This window comes from Astyanax mexicanus, chromosome 12 (assembly GCF_023375975.1).
Source record: "Astyanax mexicanus isolate ESR-SI-001 chromosome 12, AstMex3_surface, whole genome shotgun sequence".
Classification (NCBI taxonomy): Eukaryota; Metazoa; Chordata; class Actinopteri; order Characiformes; family Acestrorhamphidae; genus Astyanax; species Astyanax mexicanus.
In genome coordinates, this window is record NC_064419.1 from 14,563,613 (window position 1) to 14,590,561 (window position 26,949).

The following is a 26,949-nucleotide window of genomic DNA, read 5'->3' on the forward strand; positions in this document are numbered from 1 at the left end:
ACGAGCGCAGAGAAACGAGGGAAAAAAAAACACACACATACACACACTCCTCCCAACAGGCCGAAACGGGGTCACGAACTATGACCTTTCACAGTGCAAAAAACAATAACAAATAATTGGTTTGAAACACCGCGGGCGCGCCTGCTTTTGTCCTAATCCGAGGTAAGTACGTGAGTTTTATTGCGGAATAATGCAGTTCAAAAATCTGCGGAATAATAAGCGCGGTCAGTTTGCTCGTGCACAGAAAGCCCGGTAACGGCAGGCCCGAGCGGGGGCACGGTCCGAGGTGGCGCTGCTGCTGCAGCTTCTTCTTTCGCGGAAGAATAAACCAGCCGGCGGCTGCAGGCTGAGTTTACCGCTTGTCCGCGAAAATCATAGCCGCGTATATATTTCTCCCTCAGCTGATCCGCCCGCGGATCAGCCGTGCGCTCCGGGGAGGAACCCCAGCGCTATAACGGAGTGTAGCCTGTTAGCCAGCTAGGCTAGGTTAGCATGTTAGCCTAGCGCAGTGAACTCGGCCTTTTACCTTTGCCTTCCTGCAGCGCGGCGGCTTTTTTGGGTTTTCTCCGCAGCGCTAAAAACCCCAGACCTGCCGCGGGCCGCCGGGATGCTCCATTGCGGCTAAATGAAAACCAGACTATCTCTATTTTAGCTGAACGAACTGATTTAATTCAGCCTCGGGTTTTGTATCCTGACGCTGACGGCTGTTAGACAGCTTCTCCATTTTGTGACATTTTTAACTAAACACTTGATGAGCTGTGGGTTGTGTGAGCGCTCAGTTATACTGTCTCCTCACATAACCAGTTAACGTTAAATACTTTAGTAAATTAGTTATAACACTAATAAACACTTACGGTAGAGATTTGTTTAGATAGGTTATCTAATTCTACCGGAATGAAACACACACACACTCTCTCACACTCTGCTGTCCTGAACTACCGTTATAACGGTGGGTCTTTAGCCACGCAGCTTACTAACTCCTCAGAGCTTCGCTTTAAAACGAGCCTTTTAATTTCACACTCATGGAATTACCCTACTGATACTGATCTTGATTACGCCAGTTTAAAAATTGCATAAATTTTAGTAATTCAATTAATAGTATTAATGTTTCACTGCTTTTAAGACTGCTATCATCAAGATATGGGTTTCTGATCGAAATATCACTCACGATACTCACTGTATATGATGCAATACCACTTGTGATAATATCATATCTATAGCTTTATAAAAAACATTCTGATTCGCCTTATTAGTATATGCTTAATGTTCTATAGGTCATATGTTACTACAGATTTACATGGAATTTTACTCACTTAAAACTAGTATTTTAGGGTCTGTAATTGCAAGGTTCATATAACAATTTCAGTTACAGGTATATGTAATTTCTTTAAGTAATTGACTGGTTGAAATTGTTATTGCTTTTACCAACACTGTGTCTATACTAATTCTAGTTTTAGACCTCAATAATGTAATTATTAGCAGTGAAAAATAGTGTATAACCACAATTAATATTATAGAGATTTAAAACTAGCCATATTCAAAATGCTCATTACATCTAGTCAAAAATATGTTATAAATATAATAAATGAGCGAAGATACTATTCATAATTCATTTACAGACATGTAAAATGACATGTAAAATGAATGACTGGTGTGTGTGTGTGTGTGTAGATATATCTATTAGATATAATGACCCACAATTACATAATTATTAAAGGTCTATAATTTTAATATTTACTAGTACAAACGAGTTAGCGCTTCTAACACCACCAGTCTTTGTTGTAAAATGCTCCCAAAAATGATAAATGATAAATGTGACAAGAGCATGTCACGTAAGCACTATTATTAAATAATGTTATTAACCTGAGCTGGTTTGTTCACGTATTCCCAGCTGGCCTCTGTTTACTCTGCCCCGGGCACGAGATCGGAGCCCTGGGAACAGTGTAAAAATAGAAACGCTTGGAAATATGCAAGACGATACTGTACCTTCTGGCAAGTGCGATTCGATCATCAATAGTGCTGCAACTATTAATTATTTTGTTAGTCGACTATTCTGTTGATTATTTGTCGATTGGTTGATTAGTCAACGATTATTTCTGCCATACCCTCCATATTTTCTTGGTGTGGGTATGGCTCCTGTTTCTAGATTTCTCTTTTAGTTCAAAATGATAGAAACAGCTAAACATGAAATTTAAATGCAGTAGAAATGTCCTTGAAAGTGCTGCTATTATGTGAGGAAATGTGTAATCTGTTGTGTTTGGGCGCAGAGCGAGTTAATTTTAATCTGTGTGATTGAGCCCATTACCCTTCACCGATTGTGTTTTTATCCACAGTAATTGTCCACACTAATTTGTGTAGTGCTACAAATTAATGATGTCAACAATTTGGAGACGACAAATTTTTATAATCGACATTGTCGTTTATATTGACTAATCGTTGCAACCCTATTCATCAAAGGTGGGATTTAGAAATTTAGAAATTAAACAGTGGGATTACACACAGTGCCAATACTGTTCTCTGCCAATTCTGTTCTGTGCCAATACTGTGCTGTGCCAATACTTCACTGTGCCAATACTGCTCTGCGCCAATACCACTACACAGTGCTAGTACTGCAGTTTGTCAATTCTGCACAGTGCCAATTCTACTACACAGTGCTAATACTGCACTCTGCTAATTAGGGCTGGGGCGGTATTGATTTTTTATAACCGCGGTAAAAAACTAACGCATCACCGCGATATTGCGGTTAACCGCGAGACCCCCCCCCACCCCCCCCACCCCCCCCCACAAAAAAAAAAACAACGCAAATTTATTGGTAACAAATCTTTATTCTTCAAACCATACAGCCTACATACAACCTCTACATAAACCATAAATACAGCATAACAAGTGAACATATGCTGCCTGTATAATTCGTCATTGTACAGCTAACCTGTCTTTTTCCGTGCAGACTTTTTGAAGGAGGAGCTTGTCCGCCTCCCCCTTCTCCATCCATAGATCTATTTTAGGGCTGGCCCGAATAGCGGTTTTGAGCTCAGGATATTCGGCAGTAATTGGTAGCGAATATTCTAATATTCGTTTAAAAAAAAAAAGACGAATTAATCCACAGCAAAATTTTCCACTGACCCCCGGCCCCGAAAAAAATATATTTCTCACCCCTTTCCTCGGGCCGTTCGGGCTCAAGGCTCAAGAAGTCTGTGATAGGCGTCTGTTTTTTTTTTTATTCACACTCTTCTTATTTCTCATTAAATATCTACTAGATACAGATTATATCTGTACAGTATCATTTATTTCACTTCCCTCCTGAATATTTGGAGTGCATTATGTCTCCTTATGTTGTGTAGTTATGTAGTTTTCACCCCAGAATTTCTGCTGCCTCACACCAGGCTTTGGCTGCATCGCAGGGCAGGAGCGCAGCTGCGTTACGGCTATTTCGTTTGAATTGTGCAGTGCAGAGTATTACAGATTTTGTATTTTTGCACTTGGGCTATTAGCTCAATATTAAATATTTCGTTTGTTTATAAATTATTTTATATTCTTAAACCATGTTAAATTATATTCGATTGGAGGAAATTAATTCAGACATCATTTCTTTTTTGTCCCGTTACCGTTCCGCAAAAAAAATCCTTCTTTTAATCCCGCATCAGCCCGCCACATACACAGTTTTGCCGCACCTGCCCCGCGGTCCTAAATAAATTTAATAAATTACATTTAGTGCTTAAAATAAAAAAAAATATTTATTAAAACCGCGCTGAATAGTGCGGTCACGTTTCTTACCACATTACAAAAAAAAAAAATCGGTGTGTGTGTGCGCGTGTCGGTCCATTCTCCGCTCCTTTTTTGTGCTTAGGGTTTTTTTTGTTGCGTGCATGAGAATCACTGCGTGATTATTACAATTTTCTTAACTATTTATTAATGTGCTCCCACATCCTCTGGATTGATTAAACTCCTGTTCCCGCCAATAACAATTCAGTTCTGTCTGTGCCGCAAGATATCCTGACGGGACCCGCGTCATATAATATGTTGATTAAAATGTCGTGACGTTAAGAAATCGGCTCGCAAGAGACAACCGACCAAAAAAAAGACATTAGTTCCATTTTAAAATAATAGAAACCTGTCCTTTATGTTTGACAATTTTTGTTTCACTTTACGTGTCCTTACTCATCTGAAGTTTATTTATCTGAACTGAGTTTCATATGGTTATATTTGTAGCGGTTCTGAACTCAGTTCCGCGTGCTGTGAAAGAGACAAGGCGCAGCGCATTTTACCTCAGACCTGGTCAGATAACAACATTTCAGTAAAGATGGTGGTTATAGTTTTATATCATTGCTTTGCTGTTTGAACTACACTTCAACCAACCTTACTATTTTTACCAAGACTGAGGCGCAATGCCGCGCGTTCTCCGCGGTGCTCACGCAGAACAGCCAGCAGCCAGACAATGAATTAATATATTTTACTTTCTCAAAATGTGACCACGGAACACCTTACATGGCTCTATGGTTTACCTTGAGGTGGGTGAATTAGTTTGATGTGTTGGCGAGAGGTGCAGACACCACTTTCCGGCAAATCTTGCAGATGATTCTCTTCTGTTCTGAGTCTTTTTCTTCCTTTTTTCTCAACTTACTGAGCCTGCCCTGTAGCTTCCATTTCCGAGCCAATATTAGTGCTGCTAATCTTCACTCTCTTCAGCAGCCTCAATGGAGACGAAGTGAGCAGGAGACTCCAGAGCTGTTCTGACCTCAATGAGTACCACGCACCGCGTTTTGCTTAACCCATTCGCTGCCGCGCCAGTGCGCCAATATCTATCGCGATCAAAATATATTTGATATATTGCACAGCCCTATAGTGTAGGACTTACACTTGACATATTAATACTGAATTCACCACAGTTGTGCTTATATGGAGCATTTTACCGCTCAAAACGCAGTCAATCAGATTTGACAGCCATAAAAAAATGCGGTAATGACGGTAATGAGCTCATCACCGCGGTGACGTCCCATAACCGCGGTATTGCGGTAATAAAATTATCGTCACAGCCCTACTGCTAATACTGCACTGTGCTAATACTACTACACAGTGCCAATACTACTGCGCTGTGCCAATATTACTGCGCTGTGCCAATACTGCACTGTGCTAACACTACTACACAGTGCCAATACTATTGCACGGTGCCAATACTGTGCTGTGTCAATACTGCTCTGTGCCAATACTACACAGTGCCAGTACTGCGCTGTGCCAATACTACTACACAGTGCTTTACTGCACTCTGCTAATACTGCACTGTGCTAATATTACTACACAGTGCCAATACTATTGCACAGTGCCAATACTATTGCACAGTGCTAATACTGCACTGTACTAATGCTACCACACTGTGCAAATATTACTGCAAAGGCTAATACTGCACTGTTCGAATACAACTGCACTGTGCCAATACTACTGCACTGTGCCAATACTACTGCACTGTGCCAATACTACTGCACTTTGCTAATATTAATACACAGTGCCAAAACTGCACTGTGCCAATACTACACAGTGCTAATACTTCACAGTGCTAAGACTACTAAACAGTGCTAATACTACAGCACTGTGCCAATACTGCCCTTTGCCAAAACTGCATAGTGCCAATACTACACAGTGCCATTACTGTATAATATCTTTTGGAAACACTGCTTTTAAGTAGACTTAGATTAAGATTCACACACACACACACACATTTTGTAATCTCCATATCAAAGCAAACTGCTAATTAGTATGGGACACATTGGTGCAACTACATTCAAGTGCAGTATTCTTGGCCCAGTGCCAAGCATCAGCTTTACATTTTTTGAACAGTGCAGTGTTCTCTGCATAGATGGAGCTCTATCCGTTAATTTTGGCACGTGATCCAGAACTAATCATCCATAATCAGTATCTTACCACAAGAATGCCACACAATTATGCTGCATGCAATAAAATCTTTACAATAGTGTTCAAACAAGTAGTGTAAAGTATTTCCTATTAAGAAGCAGGTGCTCTTTCCATTATCCCTATTAGAGCAAATAGGGATAAACCTATTATTAGGACGTTTATTTCAGTGCATTGGCATAAACTGTATCCTGATACAGTATCCTGATACAGATGTTATGATTCATCATATTGTGAAACTGTCAGTAGGGTGATTGTTTTTTTTATAATATTAAGGAAACTATCATAGTATAAAAATCATCATAAGCAAAAATATTATTGTCTAGGTGTAATCCCTGTCTGGGAACTTAATCCTGTAGGACACTGCGATAGTTTCTATGCATTTTTAATAAATGGCAGACAATAAAAATTTAGTTAAACAATAATATATTGTTCCAAAATGTGTACAGGTGGGACTGTTAACAAATGAGGCACTGGCATTGGTCCAGTCAGACACCAATAATGACCTTATATCGCCATGACAACCAGTCTGGAGGTGCTGGCTCAGCAGATAGTGACCACTGAGCAGGTTGCAGAGGTGAGTGATGATAAACAAATAAATCAATAAATATTGTACTAAAATATAAATTAATGAATCTACTGATACAACACGTTGAACAAAATTTGTGTGTTTGTTTAAAAGTAATAATTTCATTGTTTAGCAAGCTAGGGAGTTCCATACTGTATCGTACATATAGTTATTATAATTTTCGTATAATGTTTTAATAGTGTACTCTTGAAATTAATAAAAATTCAGTGTAGTGTCATATCTCCAGCATAAACGTTTTCATATAGTATATTTACACCATGAAATATATTGTTATGTAATCGGCTACACCAGTACAGAGCATCCCCATACAGACATAATATCTGTGTGGCTGAATTTCTTTACCTGATATCAAAAAAACATTCAGTTTTATTCACATTTCAGCTGATGTTGTGTGCAATGCATTGTGATAGATTTGGTTTTACCATGCGGGTTCCGCATGTAGGATGACTGGTCACCATGGAAACACTGCAGTTGACCCTTAAAGGGAGAGTTTACCAAGACAGCGTCTTGCCCCATTTGATGTGTGTGAATGTGACGTAAATGATGATGTGATTAAATCCTGCTTTTGCGTATGTGTGTAAGTCTTTACAGATGCAGTCTTCCCCTTCAGACAGCCCAGTGATGAATGCCTCTCCTCAGCGCATTCAGATCATATCGACTGACCCCTCTGTCACCACACCACAGAGAATTCAGGTACACTCACATTGCATTGTCTTACTGTGTTAAAGAGGATGGTGAGTATTGTCATTCATTTTCCACACATGGAGTCATACAGTAAATAAATATGTAACAAAACTAATATACATGTAAAAATGCATATATAAAACATTTCTGTGCTTATTTCCAAATTAGTACTAATCCTGTAGAAAAATATTCACTGTAATAGGTTATACTTCTTTCGCTCTTTTTCATACAGATTGTGACTGATCAGCAGACAGGCCAAAAGATCCAGATTGTGACGACGGTGGATCCTGCCAGTGTTTCTAAGCAGCAGTTTATTCTGGCTGCTCATGATGGCACACCAGCAGGCAAAGTTATCCTAGCATCCCCAGATAGCCCTAGCACAAAACAGCTCATCTTTACTACGGCCGACAGTCTCGTTCCTGGCCGAATACAGGTGACCATTTCTAAACACACAAGTTTAAAAACATTGCGAGCCAGCCCAGAACACACGCTTTTCTAGACAAGCTGAGAGACACAGAACTGGAATTGGAAGTGCAAGATTTGTCAACTAAGGCAACAGCTTTTGCGAGCACTGCGGCCCACTTCTCCAAAGTTATATGATGGAGTTAGCCACATGTCAAGACCAGTGTAGCTAGAAAGTTATTTGTTGTTATTGTAAAATAAAAACACTATAGAATGTTGCTTAAAGTAAAACGAAGGGCTATAAATGACATTTCATCAACCCAACATGGTACAAAATGAACTTAGGAAGCAGAATCCCTCCTACTTACGTTTACGATGCTAGTTTGCAGTTTTTGAAAATCTTATAATGCTGTCTTAACCCTTTGCTCATGACTTGTATTAAAGCAGTTCAAGTGCTTTTTAATAACAGAATATTTTAAAATATTACATTTCTTTCAAAAATAGTCCTTTGCACTGTCCAGTAACCTGCAACTTTTAATGCATGTTACTGTCTGCTCTCAGTGCAAACATTTATAACAAAATCAGTTGTACTTTCTTTTCCAAAAATTCACTAATGGACAAACTTTATTCGCAGTTATTGAGTATGGCCTTAGGTTTTAACATATAGACAATAGATTCAATTTTTACCATATGTTTTGCATTATTACCTCCTGCATTATTCTAAACATGCAGTTTATCCGCCCTGCCATGTTTGTGCTCTGCAGTGCTTTGCATTGTGGGTGACTTTTCTCTTTGTGTTGCAGTTTGTTGCAGATGCTGTGTCAGTGGAGAGGCTACTGGGTAAAGGTGGAGAGGTGGGCAGACCGCAGCCTGTAGAGTACTGCGTGGTTTGTGGAGATAAAGCTTCAGGTAGAAACACAGACTTACAATATGACATACATACCCAACACTTTCAACCCTATCACTAGTAATGCACACAGACATTATTACTCTTCTAATAGTAACGAGATGCCTTTAATGCCCTTTTAATGTTCATTCCTTTGTGTGCGTGTGTTTACACAGGGAGGCACTATGGCGCAGTGAGCTGTGAGGGCTGTAAGGGCTTTTTCAAGCGAAGTGTCAGGAAGAGTCTGACATACAGTTGCCGTAGTAACCAAGACTGTGTGGTCAACAAGCATCATCGCAACCGCTGCCAGTTCTGCCGCCTCAGAAAGTGCCTTGAGATGGGCATGAAGATGGAGTGTGCGTTTTTTTCCCCCACACACTTCTTTTTAATCGAGCATTGGGGCTGGGCAATGTGTCGTAAATATTGATATGTTCCAAAATATTTGTTTTGTACAAGTTATGCAGTAGGGACACAGTAATTAAAGGAGGAGCATCTTAAAGTGCAGTTTATACGTTTATTTAAAAAATGTGTTACTTTGATATAGTTGTATATTTACTTTTTAAATAGACAGCATGCTGTGTTTTGGTGTAACAAACATACACTAATGAAAGTTTTATCATAATATAAATCTTATGTCATCATTTCTCTTTTAAACTTATGGATATACAAGTTTTTGCCTAGCCCTAAACATATTCACAATGGTCTAAACAGAAGCAGTATTTGAAACATAGCAAATCCCACAGGCTCTGACTGATCAATTTATTATTCAGTGTTGCTTTATAACAGTTTATATTACTGTTTAATATGTTTTAAGGTTGTGACTGTGTGTTTTTGATGCTGCAGCTGTACAGAGTGAAAGGAAGCCGTTAGACCTGCCCAGAGAGAAGCCCGCTAACTGCGCTGCCTCTACTGAGAAAATCTATATCCGAAAAGACTTACGAAGTCCTCTCATAGCAACGCCTACCTTTATCACAGAGAAAGACGGCTCACGGTAAAACCCATGGTCAGATGTATGTGCCTTAATAGACCACAGTTTGACTAACCTAGCAGGCTCTAAAACACAGACACAGTTTATACACAGAAGGGTGGGATTTCCAGACTGGGATCAAATATATATATATATATATATATATATATATATATATATATATATATATATATATATATATATATTTATTATATATATATTTATTATTATTATTATTATTTTTTTTTTTTTTTGCTGTCTAGTCAAAGCCTAGGCTTCCCTGTCTGGGAAACCGGCCCCCAAATGTCTGTTTGTAAGCTTTTAGTATCAAATGTCCTGATTGGCTAATTTTGTCAATATTGTCATCTCGGTAGGTCAGGGTTATTGGACCCTGGGATGCTGGTGAATATTCAGCAGCCTCTCATCCAGGCTGATGGCACGTTACTCCTTGCAACAGACACTAAGGTAACATAATTATAATAATTAAAGAATATTAATGTGTTTTGTTTAATGTAAATGCTAATAGATAATACATCTTCTTGTGGATTTATTTACATTATACATTGAGAGTCTTTTGAAACCTAGTTAAATTTTCTTTAACACTTTGACCCTCAGGCAGAGACGGGTCACGGCGATCTGGGCACGCTGGCTAATGTGGTGACGTCACTGGCAAACCTTAATGACTCACTCAATAATGGAGATACCTCAGACAGCCAGCAGGAGGAGTCAGCCAGTAAAATTACACGGTAGTGTGTGTGTGTGTGTGTTGGATTTTTCAGTGGGTTGACAATGTATTTATTTAAAATTGATTTAAATTTGTTATAAAAAATAATGTAAAAATCTGAAATGCATGTTGAGATGTGTGTGATGACGTTGTGTTGACTATAAAATGTGTTTATGTTTTTAACACAGTGCCTTTGACACTCTGGCCAAAGCGTTAAACCCCAATGAGGTAGGTGAGGGGCAGAACCTCTCAGAGGCTGACTGTGTAGGCGGGGCCACAATACAGGTGATCAGCAGAGATCAGGTTACACCTCTTATAGAAGTGGAGGGTCCTTTACTTACGGACACGCACGTCAGCTTTAAGGTTAGTACAGACTGAACTTTCACACTGCTAGCAAACCAGCTGCTATCTATCTAGTAAATTATCCATAGATTATCCACAATTCCTAGCTCTTCAAATCTCAAACTTGACTTTAGTTTCCAGTTGTGGATTTTGTTTTAACTGAAAGTTAAAGTAACAATTAATGTATTGTAATTTTACACCTACCAAGCATTGCAAAGACCAGGATGAGAAACATGATTTAAAGCCCTAATTTAAAGACGTCTGCATAATATGGACAAAAGTTCACGGTTGACTTGTTCAATGCTGGGCGGCTTTATATCCCTCTAGCTAAGGGTGGGAAAATTTCCAACGCTTAGATGCATCTTGACATGGACAATTCTGAATCGATTCACAAACACTAAAAATCGATTATGCATCGCTATGCATTTTGCCAAACAGCTACACATTTTAAACTCCTATGACTCATGGACAATTCCATGTTCTGTGTATGCATACCGTTTAACTCACATTTCCCTCATGTTGTTCCAACCTTGTATGTGGAAGTGTTCGTGGCTGCTCGTGCTGTCATGCTGTTTACAGCACTAATCCAGCAAACTACCTCTTGCTATCAAACCATACAATAATTTCATCCGCACTGTCGAGACACCTTCACTGTACTAAAGACTCTCAGAGTCTCTCACTCTCTAACTCAAACACACACTCTCACTCTTGTGTGCATTCACATACAGCTGATGGTGTTTTCTTTGTCTAAGGTAGGTTAGAATAAGCACTAGCATGTTAAGTGTATTTCCTCCATTAAATCTCTGTTGAACTCAGAACATTACAATATTCTCATTTAAAGCATTAAAACTGCCCATAGAAACAAAAACATACTTTATTCATAAACAGATCAAACACAGGTCAGCCACAACAACTCCCTGATTTCCAGATTTTTTGCATGTTTGTCACACTTAAATGTTTCGGAACATCAAACCAATTTAAATATTAGACAACACAGGTAAAAACAAAATTCTTTTTTTAAATGAAGGTGTTTATTATTAAGTGAGAAAAAAATCCAAATCTACATGGCCCTGTGTGAAAAAGTGATTGCCCCCTAAACCTAACAGCTGGTCGGGCGACCCCTAGCAGCAACAACTGCAAGCAAGCGTTTGCGGTAACTTGCAATGAGTCTTGTACAGCGTTGTGGAGGAATTTTGGCTTCAATTTTCTTTGCAGAATTGTTGTAATTCAGCCACATTGGAGGGTTTTCGAGCATGAACGGCCTTTTTAAGGTCATGCCACAGCATCTCAATCAGATTCAGGTCAGGACTTTGACTAGGCCACTCCAAAGTTTTCATTTTGTTTTTCTTCAGCCATTCAGAGGTGGACTTGCTGGTGTGTTTTGGATCATTGTCCTGCTGTAGAACCCAAGTTCATTTCAGCTTGAGGTCACAAACAGATGGCTGGATATTCTCCTTCAGGATCTCTTGGTAGACAGCAGAATTCATAGGTCCATTTATCACAGCAAGTCTTCCAGGCCCTGACGCAGCAAAACAGCCCCAGACCATCACACTACCACCACCATGTTTTACTGTTGGTATAATGTTTTTTCTCTGGAATGCAGTGTTACTTTTATGTCAGATGTACTGGGACACACACCTTCCAAAGAGTTCCATTTTTTTCTCATCTGTCCACAGAATGTTTTCCCAAAAGTCTTGGGGATCATCAAGATGCGTTCTGGAAAAGTTGAGACAGAGCTTTAATGTTCTTTTTGCTCAGCAGTGGTTTTCGTTTAGGAACTCCTTTTGCCCAGTCTCTTTCTGATGGTGAAGTCATGAACACTGACATTAACTGAGGCAAGTGAGGCCTGCAGTTCTTTGGATGTTGTTTTAGGGTCTTTTGTGTGAGTCGTCGATGCCCTCTTGCAGTAATTTTGGGCGGCCGGCCACTCCTGGGAAGGTTCACTACTGTTCCATGTCGATTTTATCGATTAATTTAAATTTACAGTTTGTTTTTATGAAAATTGTTTTGTCCTCTGAGTTTCAACTTCCACCATCGACGCTACCCTGTTGGCTCCTGTAGGTCAGAGTGAGCTTAGCCCCTCCCCCCCCAAACACAAATAATATGATGGCAGAGCTTGTGCCCGAAAAAGGAGCAACTAGCTCCACGATCTGGAATTGGTTCGGTTTTGCAGTGTCGAATGTAGACCAAACAAGTCTGCGCTGTAAGGTGTGTTCGAAAACCGTTTGCTTTTAAAGGGGGAGCAACACAACTAATTTAATTCAACACCTTAAACAGAAGCGTGCCACGGAGTGGGTGAAATGCTGCTCCCAGCGAATGAACGCGGCAGCAGCACTAGCACACCATCCAAAGTAAAACAATCTACTGTCCCTGACACATCTTCCAACTGTGTACCGGGTTGTGTATGCACTACAGTTTAGAATTTTTTGCATATTCAGGGGGCATATTCATTACACTAGCATTTATTAAAAACTTTGTTTTGCAAGTCAAGCCCAGTGGGGAAAAGTCTTTACTTAATAGCATATTAAATTGTACTTTCTTCTTCTTCTCCTTCTTCTCCTCCTCCTCCTGAAAAAGCATATATGCAGCCTAGACTGTAATGCCTAGAGACATGAAATTTGGTAGGTAGATGTAGGATCAGTGTGTCTCGGCGGACAATAAAAATGGCACCAATTGGTCAAGCGGTGGCGCTATAAACAAGGAAATTCATTTTTCACATTTTGCTCAATAACTCAAGAACCATAAGACCTACATTCAAAGTTATTTTTTGCTGGATTCCTTGTTCAATACCTACAGCTTTTCAATTTGGACCATGCACTTTTGTCTGCTTAGATTTTGCTAATGTGCATAATATGCAAAACATACTTTTGCGAACGAGTCCTAGGAATTTTGACCAATATGCAAATGAGTCCTTCCGGATATATGCCCCATTCACTCCAACAGTTAAATCTGGAACACTATTTCTCAGCAACTGTCCAACCTAGCAACCTGAAACTTTGCATCCAGAATCTATTATACAAACTCTAAAGGTTCATAGAATAGGCAGCTTCATAAATCAAAATGGCTGAACACAATCAGCATTCAGCAGGCATTTTTGGCAGGCTATACGTTGCCCGATGCGCCATTTTATTCAGAACTGGAATTGGAACAATTTGCAATTACATGTCATGTCAGAAAATGAACTCCCGTGTGTTAATATAAACTTGTGTGGTCAAAAACCTCAAGAAAAGGTCAAAAGGTCAGTCTGAACACCACAACACATTTAGTTTGAAGTCTCCTGATCAATAACAATTACCATAACATGTAGACACCTTTTGATCAAAGTTCAAAGAGTTTATTGTCATGTGCACAGTAAGAAACAAGTTTCCTCGTACAATGAAATTCTTTCTTTGCCCCTCGCCAAGTATGCCGCATAAAGATAAAAATAGAAAATATACAATAAAGAAAGAATAAAAAACAAAATATAAATATTAATTAGTGTTAACTTTACATCCATGATGGAAATATATACATGAAAGCAGTAATGGGGTATGGATATTATTTACAAGTAAGTACATGTTATCTACAGCAGTGGAATATGAAAAAAGTGCAAAAGGTTCAGTAGTGCAATTATAAAATTTTGCAAAGTAAAGTAAGCATGTGTCTCTGAGAAATGTCCTTGACATGTAAACGTGTAGAGAGTAATGTGAATGGTTATTTCTGAGGTAGGTTCAAGAGTCTGGTAGCAGTGGGGAAGAATGAGTTCTTTAGCCTGGTGGTTTTGCATTTCACACTTCTGTACCTCCGGCCTGAAGGCAGAAGAGTGAACAGTCCTTGCTGGGGGTGGGTAGAGTCTTTGAGGATGGAGGCAGCTCTCCTGAGGACTCTCTGGTGGTAGATGCTCTGCAGAGAGGGCAGTGGAGTTCTGATTATCTTCTCCGCAGTCTTTACCACTCTCTGCAGGCGTGTACGGTCCGTCGCAGTAGTGTTGCCGTACCACACGGTGATACAGTTGGTCAAGAGGCTCTCAATAACACAGCTGTAGAAGTTGCAGAGTATCTTGGGAGACATCCTGAACTTCCTCAGCCTCCTCAGGAAGTACAGCCGCTGTTGAGCCTTTTTGACCAGCTGTGTGGTGTTCAATGTCCAAGTGAAGTCCTCACTGATGTGGATGCCCAGGTATTTAAAACTGTTCACCCTCTCCACTTCAAGCTCCCGGATGAACAGTGGCTGATGAGGTCTCCTCTCCCTCCTCATATCCACTATCAGCTCCTTCGTCTTGTCTGTGTTGAGGGCGAGGTAGTTGTCCTCACACCATGACACCAGTCTTGTCACCTCCCTCCTGTAAGCCGCTTCATCTCCGCCACTGATACGTCCTATCACTGCGGTGTCATCTGCAAACTTCAGGATGATGTTGTCCTTATGGGAAGCGACACAGTCGTGGGTGAACAGGGTGTAGAGGATAGGGCTGAGGACACATCCCTGTGGGGTGCCTGTGTAAGTGGTGATACTGGCTGAAGTCCTGTCTCCAATCCTGACAGACTGAGGCCTGCCAGTCAGGAAATCCAACAGCCAGCTGCAAAGGGTCGGGTGCAGGCAGAGTACATACAGTTTGTTTGTGAGGAATGACCGTGTTAAAGGCAGAACTGTAGTCCACAAAGAGCATCCTGATGTAGGAGTCTTTGTTTTCCAGGTGGGAGAGAGAGTAGTGGAGGGCAGCAGCGATAGCGTCTGAGGTGGATCTGTTGGGACGGTAGGCATACTGCAGGGGGTCCAAAGTGTCCGGTATGCTGCACTGGATGTGATCCAGAACCACTCTCTCAAAGCACTTCATAATGATCGGAGTGAGTGCTACTGGCCTGTAATCATTCAGGCAGGTTGGGGGGCTCCTCTTGGGGAGGGGGACAATAGTTGTGTTCTTGTAGCAAGTGGGAACAATACTCTGGCTGAGGGAAAGATTAAAAATGGAGCTGAAAATGTTAGCCAGTTCGTTAGCACATGCTCTGAGGGCCCTTCCAGGAATGTTGTCTGGTCCTGCCGCCTTGCGGGGGTTGATCTTCCTCAGAGCTCTGTATACCTGGCCTGATGATACTGTCAGAGGGGGGGAGGGGGGTGTGGAGGGCTGTGTGTGCCTCTCGGTGGTAGTGCTGGGTGTTTCAAAGCGGGTGTAAAAGGTGTTGAGGTCATCTGGTAGGGTGTCTGCAGTGCTCAAGGTGCTGGTGGTAGTCTTGTAGTCTGTGATGTGCTGCAGGCCTTGCCACATCTGCCTGGAGTCAGCAGTGGAGTAGAAGCCATCCAGTTTCTGCCTGTACTGCCTCTTAGCTGCTGTGATGGCCTTCCTCAGTCTGTACTTTGCGGCTTTGTACTCAGTCTCATTGCCTGATTTAAATGCAAGAGAGCGAGCACGCAGCATGCGTCGTACATGGCTGTTGATCCAGGGCTTCTGATTGGGGAATCTCTTCACTTGTATGGTGGGCACGATGTTATCCACACAAGTGCTGATGTAGCCGGACACATGCTCAGCATAGTCCTCTATGCAGACAGAGGAGTCCTCCATTGTGGCTGCAGCTTTAAACACATCCCAGTCTGTTGTAGCAAAACAGTCCTGCAGGATGCCCTCAGTCTCCAGAGACCACAGTTTAACTGTTTTGGTAACAGGGTTTGCCTGTTTGAGTCTCTGTCTGTAGGCTGGGTAAAGGAACACTGAGATGTGGTCTGACTGTCCGAAGTGGGGGCGAGGTCCGGCTCTGAATGCACCACGTACATTGCTGTACACATGGTCAAGGGTGTTCTTGTCGCGGGTGGGAATGTCCACGTGTTGATAGTGTTTGTGAAACACAGTCCGTAAGTTGCACTGATTAAAATCCCCTGCGGTGATGAAGACGGCATCAGGGTGAGCCGTTTCCAGCATGCTGATGACATCATGGAGTTTGCCGAGCGCTGCCGTAGAGTTAGCCCGCGGAGGGATGTAAACAGCGGCTAAAAACACAGCAGTAAATTCCCGTGGTAGATAATAGGGACGGCATTTCAGCAGTATGAACTCCACGTCTGGTGAGCAGTGCTTATAAGCGGTCTGTATGTCTCCACACCACGCGTTGTTTACAAACACACACACACCTCCCCCTTTAGCCTTACCGGAGGCTGCAGTCCGGTCTCCTCTGTGTACGGAGTGAGTCTCTAGCTGAATAGCGCTGTCCGGAACTTTATCTGAGAGCCAGGTCTCGGTGAAAATAAGAGCGCAGCACTCTCTTAATTCCCGCTGTGATGTAATCCTCGCTCTCAGCTCGTCCAATTTGTTTTCCAAAGACCGCACGTTAGCTAACAGGAGGCTGGGCAGCGGTGGTCGGCTAGCGCGAGCCTTTAGCTTAGCATGTAGCCCTCCTCTCTTGCCTCGCCTGCGTCGCCGCCTCCGAAGCGCTCTCCTTGGGTCAGCGCACTCGCTTGGGGTCGGCGCCGCTGGGTCTTCCTGGCGGCGCCGGTGGCTGTGGGAGCGAACAATGGGTTGCAGCTCCGGTGGAATAAAGCCAGTAAATCCAAAATTACTGTGTGATGCGATGTCCAACAGAGTTTGTCTGTCATATACTAGCAGTGCACGACATTTGTGTACTGCTAAGAGAGCGTAAAAAGTCCAAAAAAGAAGATAAAAACGGCAAACTCGAGCAGAGCGAGCAAACACGTCCGCCTCGGGGGGCGCCATGATGCTTAACTTCTCACTTAATGAATATTCTACAAACTTCACTGATCATGTTAAAAGGCCTCTGCTCAACATGTGAAAGACTTTTGATAATCTGTAAATGAGACAGGGTGTCTCCAATTATTGTAGACCTTCTTACACATCACCATCCTATGCTCTAGTAGGCACCATTGTGCCAGTTGGTGCTTGAACCCGCTGATTGCGGCTATATTTTCTATTTGTTTTTCGAGAGTGTGTTTATTTATGTAGTTTTTAAGTTTGAGGGTGTATTGTGTCAATACCTAAACTGTGTTGGAGAAAGCTTTCTAAAAGTTAGTGGATGTTCTTACAGTTTTTTTGCTTGTTTCTGGTTGCACTTTAACCATGAAGGAGACATTTTAAGTGAAAACTAAATATATAAAAACTTGTCATCTGTAGTTTGATTTTAAGTAGGGAAGAAAATTGATTAAAAATCGAAAATCGATGTTTGGGCCATGTCGGTTAGTTCTACAGGGATTAGGCAAGCTGTGAGTGTGCATTTACACTCCCTTGAAAAGAAAATGAATGAATGTTTCTCTCTCTTCATTTCTCCTTTGTAGCTGATGATGCCAAGTCCGATGCCTGAGTTTCTGAATGTACATTATATTTGCGAGTCTGCATCTCGTCTGCTTTTTCTATCCATGCACTGGGCGCGCTCCATACCAGCCTTCGCTGCTCTCGGGTGTGTGCTACTGTAATCTTGTATGTAATTGTTTGCATCGTGGTGCTTAACTGTGTTTTGGCAGTTTACTCATATTTATTTGTACTGTAGGCAGGAGTGTAACACGTCTCTGGTACGGGCGTGCTGGAACGAGCTATTCACATTAGGTCTGGCTCAGTGCACTCAGGTCATGAGTCTCTCTACTATCCTCGCTGCCATCGTCAATCATCTCCAGACAAGTATACAAGACGGTAGGTCTGTCCTTGCTTGCCTTCAATTGTTACAGAATGACTGAAAGGTAAATAAATACTGAAAGGTATAAAAAGATAAATAGGTATATATTGTGTGTAATATGAATATAAAGGATTTGTATTGTAACTTGACCAATTTCCACAAAACACTGAGTTGCACATGATTTTAATAGGATTTTAGATGCTTTGTAGATAACTAGCATACAGCTAAATAACTTGTACACATTTTAGCCCTGTTCACTAATGACTAATTTTCTGTTTTAAGACAAGCTGTCTAGTGAGCGTGTAAAGCTGGTGATGGAGCACATCTGGAAGCTGCAGGAGTTCTGTAACAGCATGGTCAAGCTGGAGACAGATGGCTATGAATATGCCTACCTGAAAGCCATTGTGCTCTTCAGTCCAGGTAAACACCTTTTCCAAGCTTTTTTCTGTGAAGGTAAAAGAGTGACTGTATCATGGAAGTGTGACAATTCTCTGCTTTCTTGAAGATATGTTTTACTCTCTTGTCCACATATGGGAGATATACTAAAGTATACACCAGTTCTATACTAGTAAGCTGATGTGTTCTGTTAATTCACTCGTGTCACCTATGTACAATGACTGTACACATATTGCTCTGTTTTGCACCTTGGAAGTTAAAGAACATGTGAGATATGCATGTGTGGTCTCCTGCATTGAACGTGGGTGTAATTTCTGACAGAGTTGCTTTTCTGTTCACACACAGCCAGACACCACCGGTAATGTCCTATTACCTCTGTCATCCACTATCAGACCTCTGCTATCCAATGATTTTTGGCATGTCCATGCTGTCTATAGTAGTTATAGGAAGGGTTCCAGTCTTGACTGTTTTTGTAGGCAAGTAATGGGCAGCCTGTTAAACCAGTGCAAAGAAAAGCACAATAACTGTTTTATTTAAAGAGATGTTCCAAACTGATGTGAGACTTCATTAAAAATATATATCTTTTTTAGATCATCCAGGTCTGAACAGCAGCAGTCAGATTGAGAAGTTCCAGGAAAAAGCACAGATGGAGCTGCAGGACTATGTGCAAAAGACCTATCCAGATGACACTTACAGGTACAGTCTTTAATAACAACATCATCCTAATTTAATTCAATGGGTTGGGATTAGATATTTTAAAGCAGTTTTTTAACTGTATCTAGTTGTGTTCCTGTTTAGCAGTTAATGTTCAGTTATTAACATTTTAATGAAAGGTAATATTAGCCCCACAGAGCACTGAAATGGGATTTTGTGTTTATTCTCACATCAGTTTTGCACATGTTTGATGGATTTAGTGGAAGTGGGATCTTTAAAGACGATGCATTTAGGAATATGTCAAAACAAAAATAAGGGTGGGCTCCCATCTTTTGCTACAAAATATCACCTGGTTAATTTCATACACAAACTACCAGATGCCCTCCTTTGTTCCCTCAATACACCCATTGCCAACCCATATTTACGTGTTTTTCCTCACGAGTCCTTTGTCCATTAAGTCCAGTGTTCCAGAGGTTTGTTAAAAAATTGATGTATTTGGGGAAAAAAAAAAAAAACAGTGTTTGTCGAGAAGAAAAAAGTTCAAGAGTCCAAGTATCCTTTGTTGCGTTATGTCCACTTTCTTTCCTCTCTGATGCTGGGCTATAGTTATACTTCAACATCACTCAGAATCTGACCAAGGCATGTTTTCAACAATTAAGAAAACAGAAATTAATTTAGCTTGGAATACAGTTAGCATGGCCAGTGAGCCGCTAGCCATCTTCATTAATACCAGCAGTCTGTTAGCTTAGCTAGCATTGAACAGACAGCAGCACTTTGGTGTTGTAAAGGTATTAACTACAGACTGGAGTAAACTATAGTCATAATCCACATATCCTATAAAATCACAGGATCTACAAACACTAACCAGCACAAAAACACCCATCTGTTGTTAAAAACAGTGATTGATGTTGCTTGGTTAGCATCTCTAGTTAGCCGTTAGCCATCTTTATAATCATAATCCAACAACAGATCCTACCCACTCTAACCAGCACTTAGAAATCAATCTGTTATTTAAAACAGTGTCATAATAAAGGTCATTAGATCAGCTTGTAGACTTACACTTGTAAACCAAGAACAATAAAGAAAATCAATTTTATTTTATTTTGACTTTACTTAATACACTTTTGATAAAAATATGGTCAAATATCCAAATTACCTTAATAATTGCATCTAATTGTAAGCATTTAAGCAGGGCTGGTATAGATTATTACTGCAGTGAAACAAATTTCAACTATTAATGTAAAAATGTCTTATGGTGTAGTTACTCTTTAAGACATATGAGTAAACGCTGGCATGTAAGACTTTTTTTCAAAAAAATCTTTGTAATTTAAGTAACTATAAAATTGGTCTTGGGTCATGGAGGATAATCCATAAGATATTGAGCTATTAGTTGTTGGTTTAAAGCCCTTAAAACACCTACACTTTTACAATTAATTTTTATTTCATTTATCTTAAGAGATTTAAGCTTAAATTAATAAAGCATTTTAAACACAATCACATTTTCCGTATATTACCTTTCTTTTAGAATTGCGCTTCAAATAAAAAACTTTATGCTGACCAGATTGTTAGTTTATTATTTACAAGTAAATCCTGCCTAGATGGACAGGGCTTAAAAAGAAGTCAACCTGTAAAACTGTGGTGTTAGTCAATGCATTCGAAAATTTGGGTGCACCTAACATTTGTGCTGGTACACCTAAGAAACAGAGTTAGGCGCACTGGTGCACTAGCCTTAGCAGACTATAAGACCTTAGTTACAGATTACTTAGTCACAGATTACTAAGCACATTCTTTAGCACCAGCATGACATTAATATGAGCAATTAGCATTATCACCCCATTAGCATTGGCCTTACCACCCACTTAGCATTAGCATAAACATGCACATGAATAAAAACATGAATGATTACCAGCTTGAGTTAGCAAATCTCACAGTACTTACATCAATTCAGGAACATATAGAGTTCCTTGATAAAGGTTAAGAAGAGAGCTTCAGGTAGCAGTATTTAGACAGCCCCATGAAAATGGGCTTGTAACCTACTAGGCCCTACCTGTTTTCTTCTTCACCTGCATTAAATATCTCTTCAAAATGCCCCTCATACCCCTAGAGGCTGGGAGTAACATAGCAATGTGACCATAGGCGTAGGAACCGGGGGGGATGGGTGGGACATGTCCCACCCAATATTAGAAACAGTTGGATTTGTCCCCCCCAAAAATGACATCAGTTCGCTCAGATCAGGTGTATTATTAATGAGGAGACAGACCGGACCAATCACGGAGCTGGTTCAGGTATTAAGTCCCGCCTCTCAGTAGAAACAGCCAATCAGCTTGCTGGTTTTGCGGCGCGCGGAGCAGAGGCAGTTTGCTGTTGGGGAAGCCCCGCCCCCTCGCTGTGAGATTTAGCAGCGGGATCGGGACACGCAGCAGCTTCAGCTGATTTTAAAACAGATATGGATATACGGAGATTTTACTAAAATAAAAAAAGGTAACGGCAGGCTAACCACGTAAACTGTGATGATATGTTTCTGATAGCTGGTTAAAAATACACGTCTCTGAATCAGCACACAGATTAAACTCACTGTGATTAATAAACTGCAGCTGTGAGAGTGAGTTTATCTTTGGAATTAGCTAGATTGGGAGTCAGGCATAAAGAAAAAAAATAAAATATATATGTAATGTTTCCCTGTACCTGATCAGCTAATCACTTTAATTTTCAAACTGTTTATTCATTTAGGATTGCAGGACTTACTGTGAGCTATAATGAACGAAAATTGATTTAACTAACTAGTTATCTAGAAGCTGCATGTAGATGATCGCCAGAATTTAGTACAGTACTTTAAGTTGGTAGTTTAAAGCAGTTACTTAACCCCGATCACTGCCCTAAACTAGTGTTTTCCACCTGATCAGCTAATAAACAGTCATTTACTGAGTTTACCTGTTAAAATCCTTTAGCCCCCTATGGAGCCTAAATTAATCATGTATATCCACCAGAGGAAGCTCTAGAATATGCAGAACAGTTTTAATATGCAGTAGAATATGTAAGAGAAACACTGCTGTAACGTGACTTCTGTTCATTTGTATTTCACAGTAAGACCACATATCCTGACGTTTATAAAAGTCTCTATGAAACGTAAAGTTACATTCTTTTACATAAAAGAACACCATCTTAAGAAGAGCTCTCAGTAGAAAAAAATAAGAGTGCAGGAGAAAATGTAAATATACAACAGAATTGACAATATTATTTTAAATATTAGGTGATAACTGATAATTTTTGTCATATGTATATAATTCAGACATTGCATGCATATTTTTTTCTAACAACAGTAACTGTAATGTGGAGTAACATGTTTAGGTTGTAAAATCACCTTATAATAATAATAATTTACTTTTAATTAAAAGTAATTTCCACAAATGTTGTTCTAGGAAACTATTGGGTGGGCTTGGGTTCATATTGGCAAATGTGTCCCCCCCAATATCAAGCCCGCTCCTACGCCCTTGAATGTGACAGTATCTGTTACAATGGTCCAGCGTTGTAGTATTGTCTGTCCTCACAAAAACATGGCCCACTTTTCCACTGCAACCAAACCAAAGTTCTGAGCATGAAGGATAACCTTTCCTGTGGATTTCAAAAAAAAGAACACATTTCGGCATGGAGCGCTCACTAATCAAACTGGGTCTGTTTTTCTTGATTAGATAACTGTACTCGGGGGCCACATAACCGATAGGAAAGGGCTTGATGACCTTATGATCCTGTAAGTGGTTAATGCCAACATTGCGGTGGGCTGGTAGTGATGTGGGATAAGGCTGGTTATCAGTGTGCTAACACCGTGGTCACATTGTAGGATGAGGTCAGTATCCAGGGTGCGGGATGAACTTGTAGCGAAGGAGGATGAGGCATTAATGATCTCTATGCTCTCTAATGTCTCGATGCTAATGTGGTGTAACTGATGGGAAATTGAGAAGAAACCGGTAGCACTGTGCTAATGCAGTGAGGTTGCAATACAGGACGAGACCAGTAACCTTGCTAATTCTCCGGTAGAAAAAAGCAGTCTTGCAACCAATGTGTACACAGAGATCTAGTGGGAGGAATTTAGTTGTCTCTGAAAAAAAGTTTGTAAACTTATTAATGCATTTTTCTGTGACATAAGTTAAAGAATTAAACAAGAATCTGCTGGGGGAACTTGCACTGCTCTCTTACAAATCTTTTAATTCATCTAACATCAGCGTTTTCCTTATTAGTTGCTTGTTCTGATTGAATTTACAGGCTGGCACGGACTTTGATGCGTCTGCCTGCGCTGAGGTTAATGTGCTCCAGCATTACAGAGGAACTTTTCTTTACTGGACTAATCGGAAACGTTCCCATCGACAGCATCATCCCTTACATTTTAAAAATGGAGACTGCAGATTACAACAGCCAGATCACTGGCCCAACTGCATGACTACATCGAGACCTCTCTGGACCTGCAGATGCTTACTTAAATCCTGCAGCTCCTTCGCCTTCATGCTGATGGATGCAAAAGTTATATAAAAAAATGTTTTTTGTTCTTTAACATTTGTGTTTTCCTAATGCAAGCAAGCTCTGCCTGCAGAAGAGCCGTAGCAGCGAAATCATCTGACTGAAGGTGGATGTTACTTAAGATGGATGCATTGTAGTTCTCTGAGTGGTGCATCATGGAATTTTTAGTTCTACTATCTGGGCATTATTTTTTCCATTTCAATACGGAAAAAAGCTGCAGACAACAGAGAGAATTGTGAGACATTAGGGCTACTTTTCAATTTCCACCATGTACAAGATTAATACAGTGTATTAAGGATTTTGGTAGGCTATTATATAGTCTGCTGTAATTCAGTAAGCATCTCCATATAATGTAGTGAGGAAAGTTACTCAAGGCCAGTCATCCAGATACAATCATTAAAGCCTTGATGGAGTTTCCTATGCAAAAAGTGGCATCAGTGTCTCTATAACCTGAATGTTTAAAAAAACATGAAGCCCTGAATCAAATCTGCAATATTTATCAGAGTAAGATCTCTGATTGATAAAGTAGCACTATTACAGCAGCATTTTGTTTGCAGCTAGGTTTGGACTAAACTGCAACACCGGTGATTGGTGAATAACTGTTTAATAAAAATCCCTTTTAGTGTAAATTCACACTTAATCTGACCCCAAAATGATTGATGCGTATTTAGTCAATATCTTTCACTGCTATAATCTTTTTCCCTTTTTTGTTTATGTAGCCATACTAGAGAGTGGGGAGTCACTGATATTTTACTGATATATTACTGATATATTACAGAACACCTCTGCTAACCGGACAATCAGCTTACAGTAGTATAGCTAACTTATTTCACTTTTTTTTTTTTTTTACATTTTCCTTATTCATCTTGCTTATATTCCTTCCTATTTTTATATTTATTTTAATGATACATTATTAGGCTTTTCATTAGAACATGGACTGATGATGTTCAGTTTTTAGTGTAAACTTATTTATCGACTTAAGTCACATCTAGGAAGTTTTCAGTTTACTCCACATCTCACAACATGCATCTGCCTTATTACCAGCTGGTTTCTTTAAGCATCAAGGTTTTTTTTATTTATTTTTGAAAGCCATTCTTTCTTAATGTATTTCCTGCTTTTCTGTCATTTGCTATTATGATAGCTGTGTCTTCTGTGAAATGTACTCAAAGTACAGTCATGCACTTATGAATATTATAAGAAATTGTGAAATGCATAATTTTGCCCTTTTTGAGGGGGAGGCATCAACCATAAGGTGGTTATGAAAATCTGCTACATACCTGAAATGTATGTGTACTGTATGATGGCCTACCTAAATATTTGGGTTTAAACCCCATCAAGACTGTTTTTAAAGCTGTTGTGGTAACATGTTTAATGAGATTTATACTACATGTAATTTCATTAAAATGATTGCATGTTAATGTAAAGCAGTTTTTTTTTTTTCCTCTGGCATAAAAATGTTAAGCAGTTTTGTTTGTATATATAGTGCATTGCAGTGCATGAGGTAGCATTTTATTAAATGCTGTATCAAGGTGGAGTATAATTGTTGTGTCTTAGAAATACATATTTATCTACCGGAGAAAAATAAATTAAAAGCAGCCAATTTTATTTCCATTTTTCATTTATTTCCTGTTAAGATATAGGAATTCTTACGGTTGAGTAAAAAGTATAAATGTGGTGGTACTGAGTAAAATAGTTATTTGCGTTTTGATATTTTGTTCCTTATTTTACTACATAGATCCCTCAAACCAGTGCTAATTAATATTATATTTTTTGATATTGTTTGAAAAGGCTACGATTTCACGTATCAGAATTTGAATATACAGGTGATTTCTAAAAGTTGAAAAGTCCATTTATTTTAGTAATTCAGTCCAAAACATATAATTATATATAAATTGATTACACACAGTTTTTATAAGTATTGTGTTGATTTTCATCGGTATACAGCGAATTAAATCCCAGAAGTCAATATCTCAGAAAATTTCAATATTGTGAAAAAGTTGAGTATTGTAGACTGATGGTGTCACAGTCCACTCAACCTGTTGTCTGTGTTTGTTGTTTGGAGAGCAGTAGAGTGGTCTGTTTACATTTTGAGGTTTGTTAAGGGTTAGCTGTAAGCTATAGTGTCATCATTTGATTTTACTAATGTCTACCTTCTACATAGACCCGCCACTGTAAGCATGATTCTTCTGAAAAGAAAATTGACTTTACTAATTTATTTATTTATTTTTCCAACATTTCTAATCAAAAGAAAAGATAGCATTACTGTTACTAAGTGCTGATCCAGCCACAGCTTGTTTAAAAGTTTATAACTGGGATTCAAAAGCTTAAAATTTTCGTCTGCAGTGATGAAACCTTTGATGATGTTTGTTTTGAGGGAATTAGTACATTTTCAGTATAAAAATATCAAACGTTGATTAAACTCTGATTTTGCTCAAATGCTCCATATGAACCCATTTATTTTGGACTCACTCAGGAAAGCGCCCCCTGGTGTCTAACAAACTCACTTTTATACTGAAAGCTTTACTAGTTTCATCAACACAGAACAATAAGAAATGTTTAATGTTTGTGCCACAGATGTAATATTAAAGCCTTTAAACTTCAGTTATAACCTTTTAAACACAGAGCTCTGTATCTTCGGAATCGGATCACCAACCAATCAGCTTACTTTAGGTAATGCAGCATGTTTACTGCAGAAAACCTGTTTACTGTAGAAAAACTGAAATGTTCAAGTAGGTTTTCAAAATACATTATGCTACTTTCCAAAATGTAAGGAACTAAGTGGCTAAGTGGTTAGTTCATATGTTGTATTGTAACAATTTGTTTAATGCATTTTTTTTCTTTTTTAATTGACTTTTTGTACTTAACAACTTAGTTGACCAGTAATAGGCAGCAATTTTACAATTTGTTCAGGAGGTGGTGAAGGCTGCAAAGGCAGGTTCTGCCCCAGGGCCAAATGGGGTTCCATATAGATTATATAAAAGTGCACCAGATGTTTTGAAGTTTCTATGGAAACTAATGGCTATAGTGTGGAAGAAGGGGATTATTCCAAAGGAGTGGCGCAGAGCAGGTGGTGTTCTTATCCCAAAAGAAAAGGATTCTGTGGCTATTGATCAGTTCCGTCCCATAAGCTTGTTGAATGTGGAGGGTAAGATCTTCTTTAGTGTGGTTGCACGTAGACTAGCAACGTACCTGAAAAGAAATAATTTAATTGATACGTCTGTACAAAAGGCAGGAATTGCAGGTTTTTCTGGTTGCATAGAGCATAATAGTATGATTTGGCATCAGATTCAAACAGCAAGAGCC

The 26,949-nt window shown here is 39.7% G+C and overlaps 1 protein-coding gene across 2 annotated transcripts; it reads left to right on the forward strand.

Moving 5' to 3' along the window:
• On the forward strand, positions 1 to 25,251 carry nr2c2 (nuclear receptor subfamily 2, group C, member 2). Of its 2 annotated transcripts, none has more exons than XM_049485670.1 (15): positions 1 to 162; positions 6,354 to 6,481; positions 7,076 to 7,186; positions 7,410 to 7,610; positions 8,383 to 8,488; positions 8,642 to 8,821; positions 9,309 to 9,456; positions 9,807 to 9,897; positions 10,048 to 10,178; positions 10,345 to 10,519; positions 17,750 to 17,871; positions 17,962 to 18,101; positions 18,367 to 18,504; positions 19,071 to 19,176; positions 23,395 to 25,251. In XM_049485670.1, the coding sequence occupies exons 2-15, from the start codon at positions 6,422 to 6,424 to the stop codon at positions 23,567 to 23,569; spliced, it is 1,884 nt and encodes a 627-aa protein (XP_049341627.1). In that variant the 5' UTR covers positions 1 to 162; positions 6,354 to 6,421; the 3' UTR covers positions 23,570 to 25,251. The 2 variants fall into 2 exon arrangements, with proteins under 2 accessions (XP_049341627.1, XP_049341628.1); XM_049485671.1 differs by lacking the exon at positions 1 to 162 and adding an exon at positions 258 to 949.
• Positions 25,252 to 26,949: the final 1,698 nt, after the last annotated feature.

Coding starts and splice junctions, on each gene's coding strand:
- nr2c2 (XM_049485670.1), top strand. CDS start 6,422: ATGACAACCAGTCTGGAGGTGCTGGCTCAGCAGATAGTGACCACTGAG. Junction 6,482..7,075: donor CCACTGAGCAGGTTGCAGAG/GTGAGTGATGAT, acceptor TATGTGTGTAAG/TCTTTACAGATGCAGTCTTC. Junction 17,872..17,961: donor CCAGCCTTCGCTGCTCTCGG/GTGTGTGCTACT, acceptor TTTGTACTGTAG/GCAGGAGTGTAACACGTCTC.